We start from the raw sequence: 17,380 nt of genomic DNA, 5'->3' as shown, positions 1-17,380 counted from the left end.
TGACACAAGACACTGGCCATAGCACAAAAGCTGAAGCATCACAAACAAATTTTGTGAGCTGAGTTAGCCATCTAAGGTGCAGTAAGAACATCCTAGTTGTGTCACATGGGCCATGAAGGGGAGATGCAGAGTCAGAACAGGCAACCAGAAATGGGGGGAGTGGGGCCCAGGGAGTCGGGGGGCTGCAGAAGGGCTAGTGGGGAGGGGGGGGCATGTATAGCCACGTTACATAGGTAGGTATTCCAATCATTGCCAGCTGTTTGATACATGTGACAGTCTTGAATGTGTTAATGTTTTTGTAGTTCTGGAACACAGTCATTAAGTTAATAATTTAGTTCCAGACATGTTGCAAGTGTTCTAAGTAAAATATGTAATGGTTAACAGTAGATTTATGATAAACATATCTCCAACCTTAAAGCTGGCAAAAGCTCATTCTTACCCATCATTCTTCAATGCAGTCAGCCTCACTTGAGAAGACATATATAAGCACACTGCTAATCACTTGTTTCTCCAAATTGTCACTCGCAAGGGGAAAATAAAACAAAATATCTTGTAACAGTAAATAGCTCAGACCAGTAATTATGGTAAATTGCCCAGCTAAAAGTTTTGTCGTACATTATCTTGTTATTAATGAGACTTTATTTTCTCCTCCCCGTTGAACATAGTTCAAATATTGAATATTTAGATGCATATAATATAGCTTGAATGCAATTTCTTTGTAATTATTAAAAACAAAGTCATTTGAAATCTAGTTCCAATTGCTTTGAGCTGCGCTAATATATTATATTGTGCCACTTTTAAAGGCTTTGTCATCACAGACGTCCAAAAGCAGAAGGCCAAAATGCTTGCACATAAGCCAATGAAGAAGAAAAAAGGTGATTTTGCTGCAATTAAATATATAAGTCGTAAGCTTCCATTCTGGAAATAAAGTACAAGACATGAAACAGGCATTAAATCTCTATTGTGCAATGTGGAATTTCATTATGGACCATGTGGGAAAGATTTCCTTTGTGCGTCATGTATAATTAAATTGTGAGCCTTTTATGAAGAGCAGATTGATGATTTTGTTACACATAACGCACAGAGGAAATCATCTCCCTATTTGAGAGCAGTTGTGTATGTTTTCTAAAAGTTATTCCTTTAATGATTGCTTTTTTAAGTTTTAAGGTTTAACTAAAACCTAATTATAACAGTCGACAAGATGATTACTTACTGTTATGCTCAGGTTTATTCTTCTGAAGGTTTGGCTCCATTGGTCCTGTGGTCACAAAGGCCATGAATTTTCTTAGTAGTTTTTGAAACGAATTTAAGCAGGAACAGTAAAAAGGGATGATAACATGTCCTAGAACAAAGAAGTGGGGTGGTAGCCAAGTTTACATTATACAAGTCAATCTCCCAGGGAATTGCACCTGAGAAGTCAGAATCTGCAGCTGAAGTGGGATTAGAGGCTTGGATGTGCAGCATAATTTGGTGCCCATTTTACATCCAGTTCCTTATTTTTGCATTACACTTTGATTTTATATTATTATAGTTAAATAGCAAAACTTACGGCAGAGAAGTGGAGCTGGTTGAAGCTCAGGAGATGCTTTGTGGAACAAGGTGAGAAGCAGCAAGAGGCAAAGCTGAGACACTATGGTGCCATCATTGGTAGGAGGGTGTAATTACAGTGTGCCAAGTTCAAGTAGGAAATTTGAATGTGGGCATGCGAATTTATAAAGGAAAAGCATGACCAGGGTGGAGCTACGATTGAAGAACCTGGGACGTGGGGGTGAGGTGGGGCGAAGTTCAGATTTGGCGAACTTGGAACATCACAGACACAGCGTCATCCTCCAATGCCATCTTGCCACTCTTCTCAGATTCAAAACACCAACGTAATCAGGAGTTTAAAAGTTGAGTAAATTTATTACAGTCAGTTTTGGCATACAAACTAAGCCAACCTCAAAGTGATAGGGAGGGAACATGATCCCTCAACTGGCTCAGTGTCACTGTTATTATGTACGTAGGAACAGGAGAAGGCCATTCAGCCCCTCAAGTCTGTTTCGCTATTTTATTAGATCATGACTGATACCTTTACCTAATAGAAATCTGTCACTCTCAATCTTGAAGTTGACCCAGCACCCACAGCCTTTTGGGAGAGGGAATTTGATTGGGGAGGATTGGGTAGGATTGATTGGGGAATGTCACTCAAAGGGTTGATGGTGGATGGGCAATGGCAAACATTCAAAGATCGCATGGATGAACTACAAAATCTGTTCATCCCAATTTGGCATAAAAATAAAACAAAAAAGGTGACTCAACCGTGGCTAACAAGGGAAATTAGGGATAGCATAAGATCCAAGGAGAGGACATATAAATTGGCCAGAAAAAGCAGTAAACCTGAGGATTGGGAGCAGTTTAGGATTCAACAAAGGAGGACAAAGGGATTAATTAAAAGGGGGAAAATAGAGTATGAGAGTAAGCTTGCAGGGAACATAAAAACTGGCTGTAAAAGCTTTTATAGATATGTGAAGAGAAAATGATTGGTGAAGTCAAGCATAGGTCCCTTGCAGTCAGAATCAGGGGAATTTATAATGGGTAACAAAGAAATGGCAGACCAATTAAATACATACTTTTGCTCTGTCTTCACAAAGGAGGACACAAATAACCTCCCAAAGATGTCGGGGAACATAGGGTCTAATGACAGGGAGGAACTGATAGAAACCAGTATTTGTAGGGAAATGGTGTTAGGGAAATTGATGGGATTGAGGGCTGATAAATCCCCAGGGCCTGATAATCTACATCCTAGGGTACTTAAGGAAGTGGCCCTAGAAATAGTAGATGCATTGCGGGTCATCTTCCAAAATTCGATAGACACTGTAACAGTACCCATGGATTGGCGGGCAGCTAATGTTACCCCACTGTTCAAAAAGGGTGGCAGAGAGAAAATGGGGAATTACAGACCAGTAAGCCTGACATCGGTAGTGGGGAAAATGCTAGAGTCCATTATAAAGGATGTAATAGCAGAACACTTGGAAAAAAGTGACCGGATCAGACAAAGTCAACATGGATTTACAAAAGGTAAATCGTGCTTGACTAATCTACTGGAATTTTTTGAGGATGTAACTGGTAAAATAGATAAGGGAGAACCAGTGGATGTGGTGTATTTGGATTTTCAAAAGGCTTTCGATAAGGTCCCGCATAAGAGATTAGCATGTAAAATTAAGGCACATGGGATTGGGGGCAAGGTATTGACTTGGATAGAGAACTGGTTGGCAGACAGAAAGCAAAGAGTTGGAATAAACGGCTCTTTTTCCGAGTGGCAGGCAGTGACTAGTGGGGTACCGCAGGGATCGGTGCTAGGACCCCAGCTATTCACAATATATATTAATGATCTAGATGAGGGAACTAGATGTAATATCTCCAAGTTTGCAGACGACACAAAGCTGGGTGAGCGTGTGTGCTGTGAGGAGGATACCGAGAAACTCCAGTATGATTTGGACAGGTTGGGTGATTGGGCAGAAGCATGGCAGATGTAATATAAAGTGGATAAATGCGAGGTTATCCACTTTGGTGTCAAAAACAGGAAGGCAGATTATTATCTGAATGGCAATAGATTGGGAGAAGGGGAAGTGTAACGAGACCTGGGCATCCTTGTGCACCAGTCGCTGAAAGTAAGCATGCAGGTGCAGCAGGCGGTTAAGAAGGCAAATGGTATGTTGGCCTTCGTAGCGAGAGAGTTAGAGTACAGGAACAAGGATGACTTGCTGCAGTTGTACAGAGCCTTGGTGAGACCACATCTGGAGTATTGTGTGCAGTTTTGGTCGCCTTATCTGAGGAAGGATGTTCTTGCCATGGAAGGAGTGCAGCGAAGATTCACCAGGCTGATACCTGGGATGGCAGGAATGACGTATAAGGAGAGATTGGGTCGATTGGGCTTGTACTCGCTGGAGTTTAGAAGAATGAGAGGGGATCTCATCAAAACTTATAAAATTCTAACAGGACTAGACAGACTAGATGCTGGAAGGATGTTCCCGATGGTCGGGGAGTCCAGAACCAGGGGTCACAGTCTAAGGATAAGGGGTAAGCCATTTAGGACAGAGATGAGGAGGAATTTCTTCACCCAGAGAGTGGTGAACCTGTGGAATTCTCTACCAAAGATGGCAGTAGAGGCCAATTCATTAAATATATTCAAGAAGGAGTTAGATATATTTCTTAAGGCTAGGGGGATCAAGGGATATGGAGAGAAGGCAGGAACAGGGTACTGAATTTGGACAATCAGCCATGATCCCATTGAATGGCGGAGCAGGCTCAAGGGGCCGAATGGCCTACTCCTGCTCCTATCTTCTATGTTTCTATGAATTTCAGATTACCAAATTTGTGGAATTGAATTTCACAACTTGCTGTCATGTGTTGAACCTATGAAACCCTGTGGGTTTCTAGTCCAGTACCATAACCACAAGACTACCATATGAATGTGCAGCTAAGGGTGTGAGGCAGGGAGCAAGGATTTAGATTTTCTTGGGAACTGGGAAGCCACTGGGAAAGGAGAAGCTTGTACCAACCAGAAGGGCTCCAACTGAACAGATAAGACAAGGCTGACAGATAAGGGCCTGGGGCATTGTCAAACAGGACAAACGGCAGGCAGATGACAGAATATTTAAACTAGGAAGATCGAGGAACTAAGGCTCATACAGATGTACAACATAGTCAGGAGGCTTCAGGTGGGAAGAAGAGCATCATAGTTCAGGAAGGCAATGAAGAATCATGAAAAATGACAGGCAAGATAGGTAATAGACAACAAAGGAAGAATTTGAGTGTGAATGGTGTAAAACTATGGAATAGAAGGGGTTGTGCGCAATGCTAGAATTCTAACAGCGAAGATGTCAGCATGAGAAAGATTAGTGCATATAGGATATGTGGACATTGCAGGAAAATGAAAACCTGTTGGGGCACGGAGCACAAATAGGATGTGACACAAAGAACATAGACTGATCAGAAAAGATGAATGTGTGCTTAGAGGAGGGGGAGTGGCATTATATAGAAAGGAAAATAAAGGTACAGGAAAGGCAGGACATTAAAGGTGTTTGGGAAACTGAATCACTGTGAATACAGTTAAATGAGGAAAGCAAAGGGAAACTACTAGTAGAAATTTGCTTCAGACCCCCAGACCAAACAATTGACATTAATCAGTTATTTTACAGTGAAGTCATAGAATCGTAGAATCATAAAATAGTACAAATGTAAGAAATCACACAACACCAGGTTATAGTCCAACAGCTTTATTTGAAATCACAAGCTTTCGGAGCGCTGCTCCTTCGTCAGGTGAAGTGGAGAAATGCATAAAGACACAGCTTATATAGTCAGAGAATAATGTCAGATGTTTACAGGTAATCTTTCCAACTGCCATTTATCACACCTCGGCAGAGAGATAATCACAGCAATCAAAGGTGTGAATGGTGTCCAAACAGGTCAGTCAGGAAAACATTACATCAAAGAACAATGAGGTGGGGCCACAAGGGGTCAAATGTTGCAGATGCTGGGGTCTGTATGAAAAACAAAAAAACAGGCAAAAAACATTTTTTTTGCTGGAAATCACAGCAGGTCTGGCCGCATCTGTGTAGAGAGAACAAGCCAATGATGACTCGAGTCTGGATGACCCTACGTCAGGTGGGGGTTACATGTAGCGTGACATGAACCCAAGATCCCAGTTGAGGCCGTCCTCATGGGTGCGGAACTTGGCTATCAGTTTCTGCTCGACGATTTTGCGTTGTCGTGTGTCTCGAAGGCCGCCTTGGAGAATGCTTACCCGAAGATCGGAGGCTGAATGTCCTTGACTGCTGAAGTGTTCCCCAACTGGGAGGGAACACTCCTGCCTGGCAATTGTTGCGTGGTGCCCGTTCATCCGTTGTCGCAGTGTCTGCATGGTCTCGCCGATGTACCATGCTCCGGGGTATCCTTTCCTGCAATGTATGAGGTAGACAACGTTGGCCGAGTCACATGAGTATGTACCATGTACCTGGTGGGTGGTGTCCTCACGTGTGATGATGGTATCTGTGTTGATGATCTGGCATGTCTTGCAGAGGTTGCTGTGGCAGGGTTGTGTGGTGTCGTGGTCGCTGTTCTCCTGAAAGCTGGGTAATTTGCTGCGAACGATGGTCCGTTTGAGGTTAGGCGGCTGTTTGAAGGCGAGTAGTGGAGGCGTGGGGATGGCCTTAGCGAGGTGTTCGTCGTCATCGATGACATGTTGAAGGCTGCGAAGAACATGGCGTAGTTTCTCCGCTCCGGGGAAGTACTGGACGACGAAGGGTACTCTGTTGGTTGTGTCCCGTGTTTGTCTTCTGAGGAGGTCTATGTGATTTTTCGCTGTGGCCCGTCGGAACTGTCGATCGACGAGTCGAGCGTCATATCCCATTCTTACGAGGGCGTCTTTCAGCGTCTGTAGGTGTCCATCGCGTTCCTCCTCGTCTGAGCAGATCCTGTGTATTCGCAGGGCTTGTCCATAGGGGATGGCTTCTTTAACGTGGTTAGGGTGGAAGCTGGAGAAGTGGAGCATCGTGAGGTTGTCCGTGGGCTTGCGGTAGAGTGAAGTGCTGAGGTGTCCGTCTTTGATGGAGATTCGTGTGTCCAAGAATGAAACCGATTCTGAGGAGTAGTCCATGGTGAGTTTGATGGTGGGATGGAACTTGTTGATGTTATCGTGTAGTCTTTTCAGTGATTCTTCGCCGTGGGTCCATAGGAAGAAAATGTCGTCGATGTATCTGGTGTATAGCATTGGTTGGAGATCCTGTGCAGTGAAGAAGTCTTGCTCGAACTTGTGCATGAAGATGTTGGCGTATTGGGGTGCGAATTTGGTCCCCATGGCTGTTCCGTGTGTTTGGGTAAAGAACTGGTTGTTGAAGGTGAAGACATTGTGGTCAAGGATGAAGCGGATGAGTTGTAGGATGGCGTCTGGAGATTGGCTGTTGTTGGTGTTGAGTACTGAGGCTGTAGCAGCGATGCCGTCATCGTGGGGGATACTGGCGTAGAGTGCCGAGACGTCCATCGTGGCGAGGAGTGTTCCTGGTTCAACTGGTCTGTGGGTGCTGAGTTTCTGTAAGAAGTCTGTAGTGTCGCGACAGAAGCTGGGGGTTCCCTGTACAATGGGTTTCAGGATGCCCTCGACATATCCAGAGAGGTTCTCACACAGGGTTCCGTTGCCTTCGGGTAAGCATTCTCCAAGGCGGCCTTCGAGACACACGACAACGCAAAATCGTTGAGCAGAAACTGATAGCCAAGTTCTGCACACATGAGGACAGCCTCAACTGGGATCTTGGGTTCATGTCACGCTACATGTAACCCCACCTGACGTAGGGTCATCCAGACTCGAGTCGTCGTTGGCTTGTTCTCTCTACACAGATGTGGCCAGACCTGCTGTGATTTCCAGCAAAAAAAATGTTTTTTGCCTGTTTTTTTGTTTTTCATACAGACCCCAGCATCTGCAACATTTGACCCCTTGTGGCCCCACCTCATTGTTCTTTGATGTAATGTTTTCCTGACTGACCTGTTTGGACACCATTCACACCTTTGATTGCTGTGATTATCTCTCTGCCGAGGTGTGATAAATGGCAGTTGGAAAGATTACCTGTAAACATCTGACATTATTCTCTGACTATATAAGTTGTGTCTTTATGCATTTCTCCACTTCACCTGAAGAAGGAGCAGCGCTCTGAAAGCTTGTGATTTCAAATAAAGCTGTTGGACTATAACCTGGTGTTGTGTGATTTTTTACATTTGTCCACCCCAGTCCAACACCGGCATCTCCACACCATAAAATAGTACAGCACAGTAGGAGGCCATTCGGCCCATCGAGTCTATGCCGGCTCTTTCGAAGAGCAATCCAGTTAACCCCCCTCCCCCGCTCTTTCCCCATACCCCTGCAATTTTTTCTCCCTCAAGAATTTATCCAATTCCCTTTTGAAGGCTACTATTGACTGTGTATCCACCACCCTATCAGACAGTACATTCAAAATCCTAACCACTCGTTGCATAAAAAAGTTTTTTCCTCCTGTCACCTCTGGTTCTTTTGCTAATCACCTAAAATCTGTGCCCTCTCATTATCGACCCTTGGAAACAGTTTCTCTTTATTTACTCTTTCTAAACCCTTCATGATTTTAAACACCTCTATCAAATCTCCTCTTAGCCTTCTCTATTCCAAGGAGAACAACCCCAGCTTCTCCAGTTTATCCACGTAACTGTATTCCCTCATTCCTGGAACCATTCTAGTAAATCTCTTCTGCACCCTCTCCAAAGCTTTCACGTCCTTCCTAAAGTGTGGTGCTCAGAAGTCAACACAATACTCTAGCTGGGGTCGAACTAGTGTTTTATACAGGTGTGGCATAACTTCCTGGCTTTTGTACTCTATGCCTCTATTTATCAAGTAAGGAAAGTATCCAGCAAAGGTGATGTTTTAGTGGGGTTTTTAACTATTCAAATATATAATGGAGTTTAGGTGGTCTCATAGGAAAAATGAATCAAGAATTTCTGGATGTGTTGTACTCAGCCTAATGTTGACCACAAATGAGATCATTATAGTTGGGGAAAAGTGATCATAGAGTTATATGATTCAGGATAGAGAAAGGAAAATAATAGCAGTAGCATTAGATCACAGAAATTTAGGATGGATCATTTTAATAATATGTACAAGGGTAAGAGGAGAATGGAGCAAAACCAGCTAGATTGAACAAGCTTAAAATGATAAGAATTGGAGAAGGACAGTAAATGAAGGCAGGGGAAGGTAGAAAAAGTTATTGGAGATAACAAAGAATTAAAAAACATTTTTTTATTCGTTCCTGGGATGTAGGCATCGCTGGCAAGGCCAGCATTTATTGCCCATCCCTAATTGCCCTTGAGAAGGTGGTGGTGAGCTGCCTTCTTGAACCGTTGCAGTCTGTGTGTTGAAGGTACTCCCATAGTTCTGTTAGGGAGGGAGTTCCAGGATTTTGACCCAGCGACGATGAAGGAATGGCCATATATTTCCAAGTCAGGATGGTGTGTAACTTGGAGGGGAATTTGTAGGTGATGGTGCTCCCATGCGCCTGCTGCCCTTGTCCTTCTAGGTGGAAGAGGTCGCAGGTTTGGGAGGTGCTGTCAAAGAAGCCTTAGCGAGTTGCTGCAGTGCACCTTGTAGATGGTACACACTGCAGCCACGGTACACCGGAGGTGGAGGAAGTGAATGTTTAAGGTGGTGGATGGGGTGCCAATCAAGCGGGCCGCTTTGTCCTGGATGGTGTCGAGCTTCTTGAGTGTTGTTGGAGCTGCACTCATCCAAGAAAGTGGCGAGTCTTCCAACACACTCCTTACTTGTGCCTTGTAGGTGGTGGTAAAGCTTTGGGGAGTCAGAATACCCAGCCTCTGACCTGCTCTTATAGCCACCGTATTTATGTGGCTGGTCCAGTTAAGTTTCTGGTCAATGGTGACCTCCCCAGGATGTTGATGGTGGGGGATTCGGCGATGGTTATGCTTTTGAATGTCAAGGGGAGGTGGTTAGACTCTTGCTTGTTGGAGCTGGTCATTGCCTGGCATTTGTGTGGCACGAATGTTACTTGCCACTTATCAGCCCAAGCCTGAATGTCATCCAGGTCTTGCTACATGCGGGCATGGACTGTTTATTTATCTGAGCAGTTGTGAATGGAACTGAACACTGTGCAATCATCAGTGCACATCCCCACTTCTGACCTTATGTTGGAGGGAAGGTCATTGATGAAGCAGCTGAAGATGGTGGGGCCTAGCACACTGCCATGAGGAACTCCTGCAGCGATGTCCTGGGGCTGAAATGATTGTCCTCCAACAACTACAACCAATTATAATTTAGATATTATAAATTGTCTTGGACAAAGTGTAGTAAGGATTATTATAAGGAGAAAGTCAGAGTACAAAAGGACTGTTAAAGGAGCAAATCGAGCATCTGAAATTAGATTTGCTGAGGAAATTAAAGCAAATATCCTTTTTAAATAGATGATGGAAAAAAGGAATATACAATAGATGATTCAACCACTGGTTATAAAAACAGGAGTCAAGATTAATGAAGATATGGACATAGCCAAAAAGTTACACAAGTTCTTCAGCTCAGTATTTACAAGTTTTAATGAAAGTTTGGGGAAGAAACAAAGTGGATGTTCCAAGGGAGACAAATTGAACAGTGTAATAGAATTAACACACGACTGAGCTGATAACTGGATACTTGAGTGAGATTCAAGTAAGGCGCCTGCACTAAATGGGATACACTCAAGGGTTCTTAAAGATCTTATGAATGAGATAACAACACTACTAATAAAGATATTTAGGAACGGATTAGCAAAGGGAGTCATACCAGAGGACGGCAGAATAGCAAGTTATTTAAAAATGGAACTGAGGGGATCAGGGTCACTAAAGACCAATTAGTCTGATATCAGCACCAGGCAAAATTCTGGAATCAATTATCAAGGTCAAGAAAGTGAAGCACTTAAAGAGTGACAATCTAATTGAAAAGAAGCAAAGGGTTTGCAAAAGGGAAGTCATAGAAGAGGTATTTAATAGAATATTTTGATACCAAAAGATATGGACAAGGGTGAGAATGGTGAGGTGATATCATTTGGATTTTAGTAAGGCATTTAATAAGATACTTTGTAGAAATCTGGTTTACAAAACTAGCAGACATTATAGTTGTAGGAGTATACCAAGATTGTTCAAAATTGTCTGGGTGCTAGGTGACAATGGGTCTTCCTGAATGGGAAGTAAGGGTTATTTTTTTACTGGAAAACCCATGGTTTCAATATTGTGATTGTACTAAAAATAAAAGTAGAACATTTGGCATAGAACTTTCTGATTAACTAAATGGAAGTAGGCAAGAAACCCCAAAAAATGAAGAAAAAGAATTGGAAATAGTCTCAAAGTGCTGCTACAAATTTTACTATAGGGCTTTTTAAATGCACTTCTATGAACATCACACCCTCACAGCCTGGAGTGCCATTTTATATAGATAGGTAAATGAGTGTGAACTATACTGAGGACCAGGAAATTTTGTCCATGTCTAAATAAAGTCACTGGGGCTAATTTTAAGACTGTTGGACACTTCTGACACTAGGATAAAACCTGAATTAAAAAGTGGATATGGTGGAGGCTCTAAACGGGTGGAAATCTGGTGTAACAGAGATTTCCATCTGTTAATTGCATACAACTGATCAGAAAATTTACTTTAGTGTTTCCTTATTTGACATAAATGAAGGAAAAATTAGCAGCAAATGACAAATTTCAACCATATTCAAATCCTGTGCCTTAAGCTGTGAGGAGGATGCAAGGAAGCTGAAAGGGATTTAGACAGGATAAGCGATTGGGCAAGGACGTGGCAGATGGAATATAATGTGGAGAAGTGTGAAGTTATCCACTTTGGTAGGAAAAATAGAAAAGTGGAATATTTTTAAATGGTGAGAGATTGGGAAATGTTGGTATTCAGAGGGACCCGTGTGTCCTTGTACACGAATCATAGAAAGTTAGCAAGCAATTAGGAAAGCAAATGGCATGTTGGCCTTTATTACAAAGGGATTAGAGTATAAGAGTAAAGAAGTCTTACTACAATTATATAGGGCCTTGGTGAGACCATACCTGGTGTAAGCGAGGAAAATCTGGATGGTAAAACAGAACTAACAGATTCAGGTGTTACCCAGATCAATAGTTTTATTACAAGTGCACACGGGAGAACCACCTCAGCCAACCCCAGCTGGAGGCACCGTTCTCAGAGGAAAAGTGACAATACAGCTTAGTTTATACAGTTTATTAGACAACACCCACTTATTACTAATGGGGTGTATACATGGGAATATTGATACTTCATTGGTTTACATGGTTAATCAATCAATTACTAAGCCTGTCCTTCGAACTCGAGTACCCCCTGAATACGTCAGTAAAAAGCTTGTCGACTGTAGGAGGCTTCATATTCATGAGCTATCTCTTACTTTTGTTATCGGTATGGGAAAGTATTTTCCAGCAGAGACATGGCTAGCTGGATACGAAGCCACATTGAATTATGCAGCTGGCTGACTACTTCTTCAAGGCCTTATTTGCTGCTGCTTCTTAATCGTGCCTTTGTACTCTTATCTCTTCCAAGAACAGGCTCTTTCTAAACAGTTACCAGGTTGTAATTACAAGCAACATTTCAGAATGCCTTTGGTCAGCTAATTTCTATTTAGGTTAGTCTAAAAGGGTTAATATAGCCAAGTATCCCATGGTGCTTTGCATTTGTTTTCCAGCTAACAAGACTAAATGGTAACTTTCAGACAGTTTTATACCGGTCGAATATTGAGGACCCCTTTATATCCCTTAACCCAAATTTTATCCTAACAATCCCCCCTTTTGGCCCTTGGCTAAGCCCAAGGTAGTCAACCCTTATCTGTCACCTATATGCAGGATGCTGTACCTCATCTTAACCAGGTTCCCTTCGTGGTGGCCACCAGTCTGGGTGGAAGAGAGGCAGAACATCTGATAGTCCTATCAAACTATGATTGTCTCCCCTTTTATATGCACCTTACCCCAGTAGATACTACTCCCGGTACCTCTCAGACGTGTCCTTTGTTGAGGTCAAAGAGGCACAGGGGACATTCTCACCCAGTCTCTGCTTTACTGCCTTAGCCAACCTTTTCATCCTCTGCCTACGACATTTATTACAGGCCATGAAAATCAAGAAGCACATTACAACAAACTGCACTATTACTAATACATGTGAAATTAATCTAATCCAAGGATGGATCTGTATATTCAGTCCCCAACTCCAAAGGTTATCCCACCAAGTGGTGACTTTAATTTGATCAATGTCATGCTTAATATTTTTATTGTTCTGTTGTAGGCTATAATAAACCTTCTGGGAGAGGCGTATCTCCATTCGCAATACTTTCAAGTGTTCAGGCAACGGGGGTATCGGATACCCAAATGTGTTCCGATAGTCTTTTAAGTCTTTCTTGATATCTTCAGAAACTTGTAAGGTGGTGAGGTTATGCTGGTACATCTCCACCAATTCCTCATGTCCAATCCGTACCGGGATTTCAGGAGTGAAGCAGAACTCTGAACTTGGAATATCACAAGTTAGATTGGTATATTTAAACATTTTCAAATTAGTTGTAACACAATATTCACCTTTTCCAGCGTATGCCACTTGAGTGGGTTTTAAATCCGCCTCTAGGGCCTCCATAGTACAATTAATATCCTGATTGGTACCGGTATTGTTAAACCCACACTGTGCCTCTGGGCTGTGTCCAACACTATGTGGACATACAGTTATAGCGTGCCTAGTAACGCATCCCTCCAATTTTGTTCCAGCCAAATTCCCTTTAATCTTTAAAGCATATGGTAACATATTGTGATGGGATATGTGCATTCAGTCCTTCACTACCCCAGTATTCTGGATTCGGTACACCTCTCGTCCTTGGGCTTCAGGTGCCATTACCAGTATTACCAATAACAACCCTAGGAGCCCTCCCCTGTCAGGTTTACATTCGACTTGTGTGGGGTGCACCCAAACCATTGCTCTCAACTGGCAATCCGTCCAGCCTCTGCCTGCTAATGTCCGTTTAGAGGTACCGTCCTCCTTGTGCCCACCGGTCAGGTTTGCCCTTAATTGTTGATTCGTTATCCATAAGGGTACTTCCCCTGCCTGTACCTAGGCCAGGTTTTCTCGGGTTTGTTCCACAATCCAGTTACCATATGTGCTACATATGTCATTAGCAGCCGCCTGCTGAGATGCATTGTATTCTTCCTTTATTAATTTATTAATGGTTTGGGCGTGTGTTTCTAGCACTGTAGCTATCTTTTGCAGATGTATGGTCAGCGTTTGATCCTCAGATAATTCCTTATCTGTATTTTAATTTGTCTTTTGTAATACAGCTTTAATGCGAGACCCTAGGTCTCTAACCTTTTGATCCAGTGTCGCCAGATCAATAGTGTTAACAACTGAGGTACCCATATTAAAGGCAGTTGCTGCATCATTTATCACAGACCTTTTACGTCTCCATATCTGTTTATCTCTTTTACTGTGCCCACCACCACTCCATGTCGCGCCTTGTTTTAACACTTGAGTTAGAAGGTGTTTATATAATTGTTGAGTTTTCTTAGAACACCACGTAGGTAAGGCCATATCGGTTAAATCTAGTACTACCGGTACAAGCTCATGTTGCATGTTATCATACAATTAGTTTACAAGATAACTTCCATTTATCAAATCATAATTTTCCTTCTATCACTGTGGGGAAATATTAACTTAACATTAAGAAATTTAAATTGAATAATGTCCAATATCTTTAAATTTCATACTAAAGTTGTTGCTTGGTGAACTTAAACAGCTGTCAGTGGAAAGGGTTAACTCCTCTGCAGGCTTTTGAAGGTGGAGCAAAACATTATCAGCCTTACGCAATTGCGTCACTTCACGTAAATAAAAAAAAACATTCCCGATCGAAAAAGACAGTTGTGTTTTCACACTTTAACTAAACGTGGACACCTGGGCTTCATTGGTCAGATTCCCTTTCTCAGCTTGGCTGCCTTGTCTGCCCATGCATTGCCCTGTTTCTTGGATTGCTTTAATGTACGGTTCATGCGTTCCACCATGCCCGAACTTTGCGGACGATAGGGTATGTGGAACTTTTGTTTAATTCCCATTAGTTTACATATATCCTTCTGTGGCAGGACCACCAGAGAATTACGGACAATTGTATATAATTCCTTTTACAGCAATGTAGTACAGCTGGGGGCTGCACCTTTAATGTATCTGTTAACTGTACTAGGGCTTCTTTCCTGTACTCCGCGTGATGACGTCATGCCGTCCATCATGTAATCTCTCAACGGCGGGAAGAACGTGATGATGTCATGACATCAGAGCTCGGAACCTTCTAGCAGTAGAGCTCGGAACCTGCTAGCAGTTGAGCTCAGAACCTGCTAGCAGTTGAGCTCGGAACCTGCTAGCAGTTGAGCTCGGAACCTTCTAGCAGTTTCCAGAGAGGCTTTCAAGCAGACCAGACCTATTTGCATTGCATCCTACAGTTTCCTGTACAGCTTCGTTTGTTCATTAAATTTTATTGTTTTTGATTTTCTGAGTCGATCTCAATTCTTCGGCTAGTAACCCCAGTTCCTATATTGGTGACCCCGATTTCTTTGAACAATTTTCGTTGAAGTTACATCACGGACACGAACGCCGTCACCCTCAAACCGCCGCAATTTTGGGAGCAATAACCGGCTGCATGATTTTTCCAGGCGGAAGCCCAATTTGCAATCCGGGGAGTAGCAGCGGATTCAACCCGTTATTATTACGTGGTCTCCGCCCTCGACAGCGCCACGGCCTCGCGGGTCGTCAGCCTCCTCGAGAGTCCACCGAACGATGGCAAGTACGAAGCTTTAAAAGCATGTTTACTGCAAATTTTCGGTCTGTCCAAGTCGGAGCGCGCTCGCAGACTTATCTCCATGCCCGGCCTCGGGGACTCAAAACCCTCAGAGCTCATGAGCCAAATGCTCACGCTTTTGGGCTCGGAATCGCGATGTTTTCTGTTCCGCGAGCTGTTTCTCTGTCAACTACCAGAGCCAGTACAGATGGCCTTGGCCAATTCCGCGATCACGGATTGTGCTGAACTCGCCGCGGAAGCAGATAAAATATTCACCGTCTCACAACAATCTTGTGCAGCCGTGAGGCGCCCATCCCCCACAAGAGCGAATCCGACTCCTCCTGCAGGCTGGTGTGCATACCACGCTCGTTTCGGCGCGAAGGCCAGAAATTGCCGTCCGCCCTGCAATTTCTCACCAAAAAAAAACCTACCTCAAACCAGCGGTTTCTGAGAAGATCAATAAGGCCTAAGGGACGCGCCGGAGTTGCGACAGCCATCGGGTCTGCAGGGAAACTCCTACACATTACAGACTCCCTGTCAGGGCGACGTTTTCTCTGTGATACTGGCTCCCAGTGCAGTATCCTACCAGCGTCGAAGCTAGATCTTCAATCCGGCGGTCAAGGTCCCCCCCTCGAGGCAGCCAATGGTGCGACCATTCGCACGTTCGGAAAGCTTAGGGTCCAGTTGAGTTTTGGCGGCCAACGTTTTGTTTGGGAGTTCATCACGGCGAAAGTCTCACAGGCCATCCTGGGGGTAGATTTCTTCTGCGCAAACGGGTTTCTCGTCGACATCCGACACTGCCGGCTAATCAGTGCCTCCACTTTTCACTCGGTCCCCTGCCACCGAAGCACCGCGATGTCTTGGTCAGTTGCCTATGCAGTCCCATCTCCAAATAAGTTCTCTCGTCTTCTCAGTGAGTTCCCTGAGCTCACCAGGCCCACATTTTCTCCTTCAGTCACAAGGCACGGTGTGGCGCACCACATTACCATGACAGGATCCCCCGTTTATGCGAGAGCTCGATGGCTAGAACCTGGTAAACTCGCGGCCGCCAAGGCGGAGTTCCATACAATGGAACGCCTGGGTATTATTCGACGTTCGAATAGTCCTTGGTCCTCACCATTACACATTGTTCCTAAGCCGGGCGGCGGATGGCGACCATGTGGCGACTACAGACGCCTGAATGAGGCTCCCACACCAGATCGGTACTCAATTTAAAAAAAAATTTTTTTTTTTATTCATTGATGGGATGTGGGTGTCACTGGCTGGCTAGGCCTGCATTTAGTGCCCATCCCTAATTGCCCTTGAGAAGATGGTGGTGAGCTGCCTTCTTGAACCGCTGCAGTCCATATGGTGTAGGTACACCCACAATGCTGTTAGGAAGGGAGTTCCAGGATTTTGGCCCAGCGCCAGTGAAGGAACGGTAATACAGGTCCAAGTCAGGATGGTGTGTGGCTTGGAGGGGAACTTGTAGGTGGTGATGTTCCCATGCGTCTGCTGCCCTTGTCCTTCTAAGTGGTAGAGGTTGCGGGTTTGGAAGGTGCTGTTGAAGGAGCTTTGGCGAGTTGCTGCAGTGCATCTTGTAGATGGTACACACTGCAGCCACAGTGCGCCGGTGGTGGAGGGAGTGAATGTTGAAGGTGGTGGATGGAGTGCCAATCAAGCGGGCTGCTTCATCCTGATTGGTGTCGAGCTTCTTGAGTGTTGTTGGAGCTGCACTCATCCAGGCAAGTGGAGAGTATTCCATCACACTCCTGACTTGTGCCTTGTAGATGGTGGAAAGGCTTTGGGGAGTCAGGAGGTGAGACACTCGCCGCAGAATTCCCAGCCTCTGGCCTGCTCTTGTAGCCACAGTATTTATGTGGCTGGTCCAGTTCAGTTTTTGATCAATGGTAACCCCCAGTATGTTGATAGTGGGGGATTCAGCGATGGTAATGCCATTGAATGTCAAGGGGAGATGGTTAGAGTCTCACTTGTTGGAGATGGTCATTGCCTGGCACTTTTGTGTTGCAAATGTTACTTGCCACTTG

At 44.1% G+C, this 17,380-nt stretch overlaps 2 protein-coding genes across 3 annotated transcripts in view; one reads left to right on the top strand and one right to left on the bottom strand.

Annotated features, from left to right (window-relative positions):
• The window catches only part of LOC147115976 (rho guanine nucleotide exchange factor 4-like), a 173,154-nt gene that overhangs the window by 134,395 nt on the left and 21,379 nt on the right, over positions 1–17,380 (top strand). For both annotated transcript variants that reach the window (XM_085990657.1, XM_085990656.1), the window contains exon 8: positions 804–875. In XM_085990657.1, coding sequence (XP_085846783.1) covers positions 804–875 — 72 coding nt within the window. The remainder of the gene's footprint in view (positions 1–803; positions 876–17,380) is intronic.
• Positions 11,599–17,302, bottom strand: LOC147115977 (uncharacterized). Its single transcript, XM_085990658.1, has one exon. The coding sequence runs from the start codon at positions 13,361–13,363 to the stop codon at positions 12,533–12,535; it is 831 nt and encodes a 276-aa protein (XP_085846784.1). The 5' UTR covers positions 13,364–17,302; the 3' UTR covers positions 11,599–12,532.

Source organism: Somniosus microcephalus, chromosome 6, assembly GCF_052327205.1.
Source record: "Somniosus microcephalus isolate GS21.2 chromosome 6, FLI_Smic_1.0, whole genome shotgun sequence".
Lineage (NCBI taxonomy): Eukaryota > Metazoa > Chordata > Chondrichthyes > Squaliformes > Somniosidae > Somniosus > Somniosus microcephalus.
This window is presented reverse-complemented; position numbering and strand designations above follow the sequence as displayed.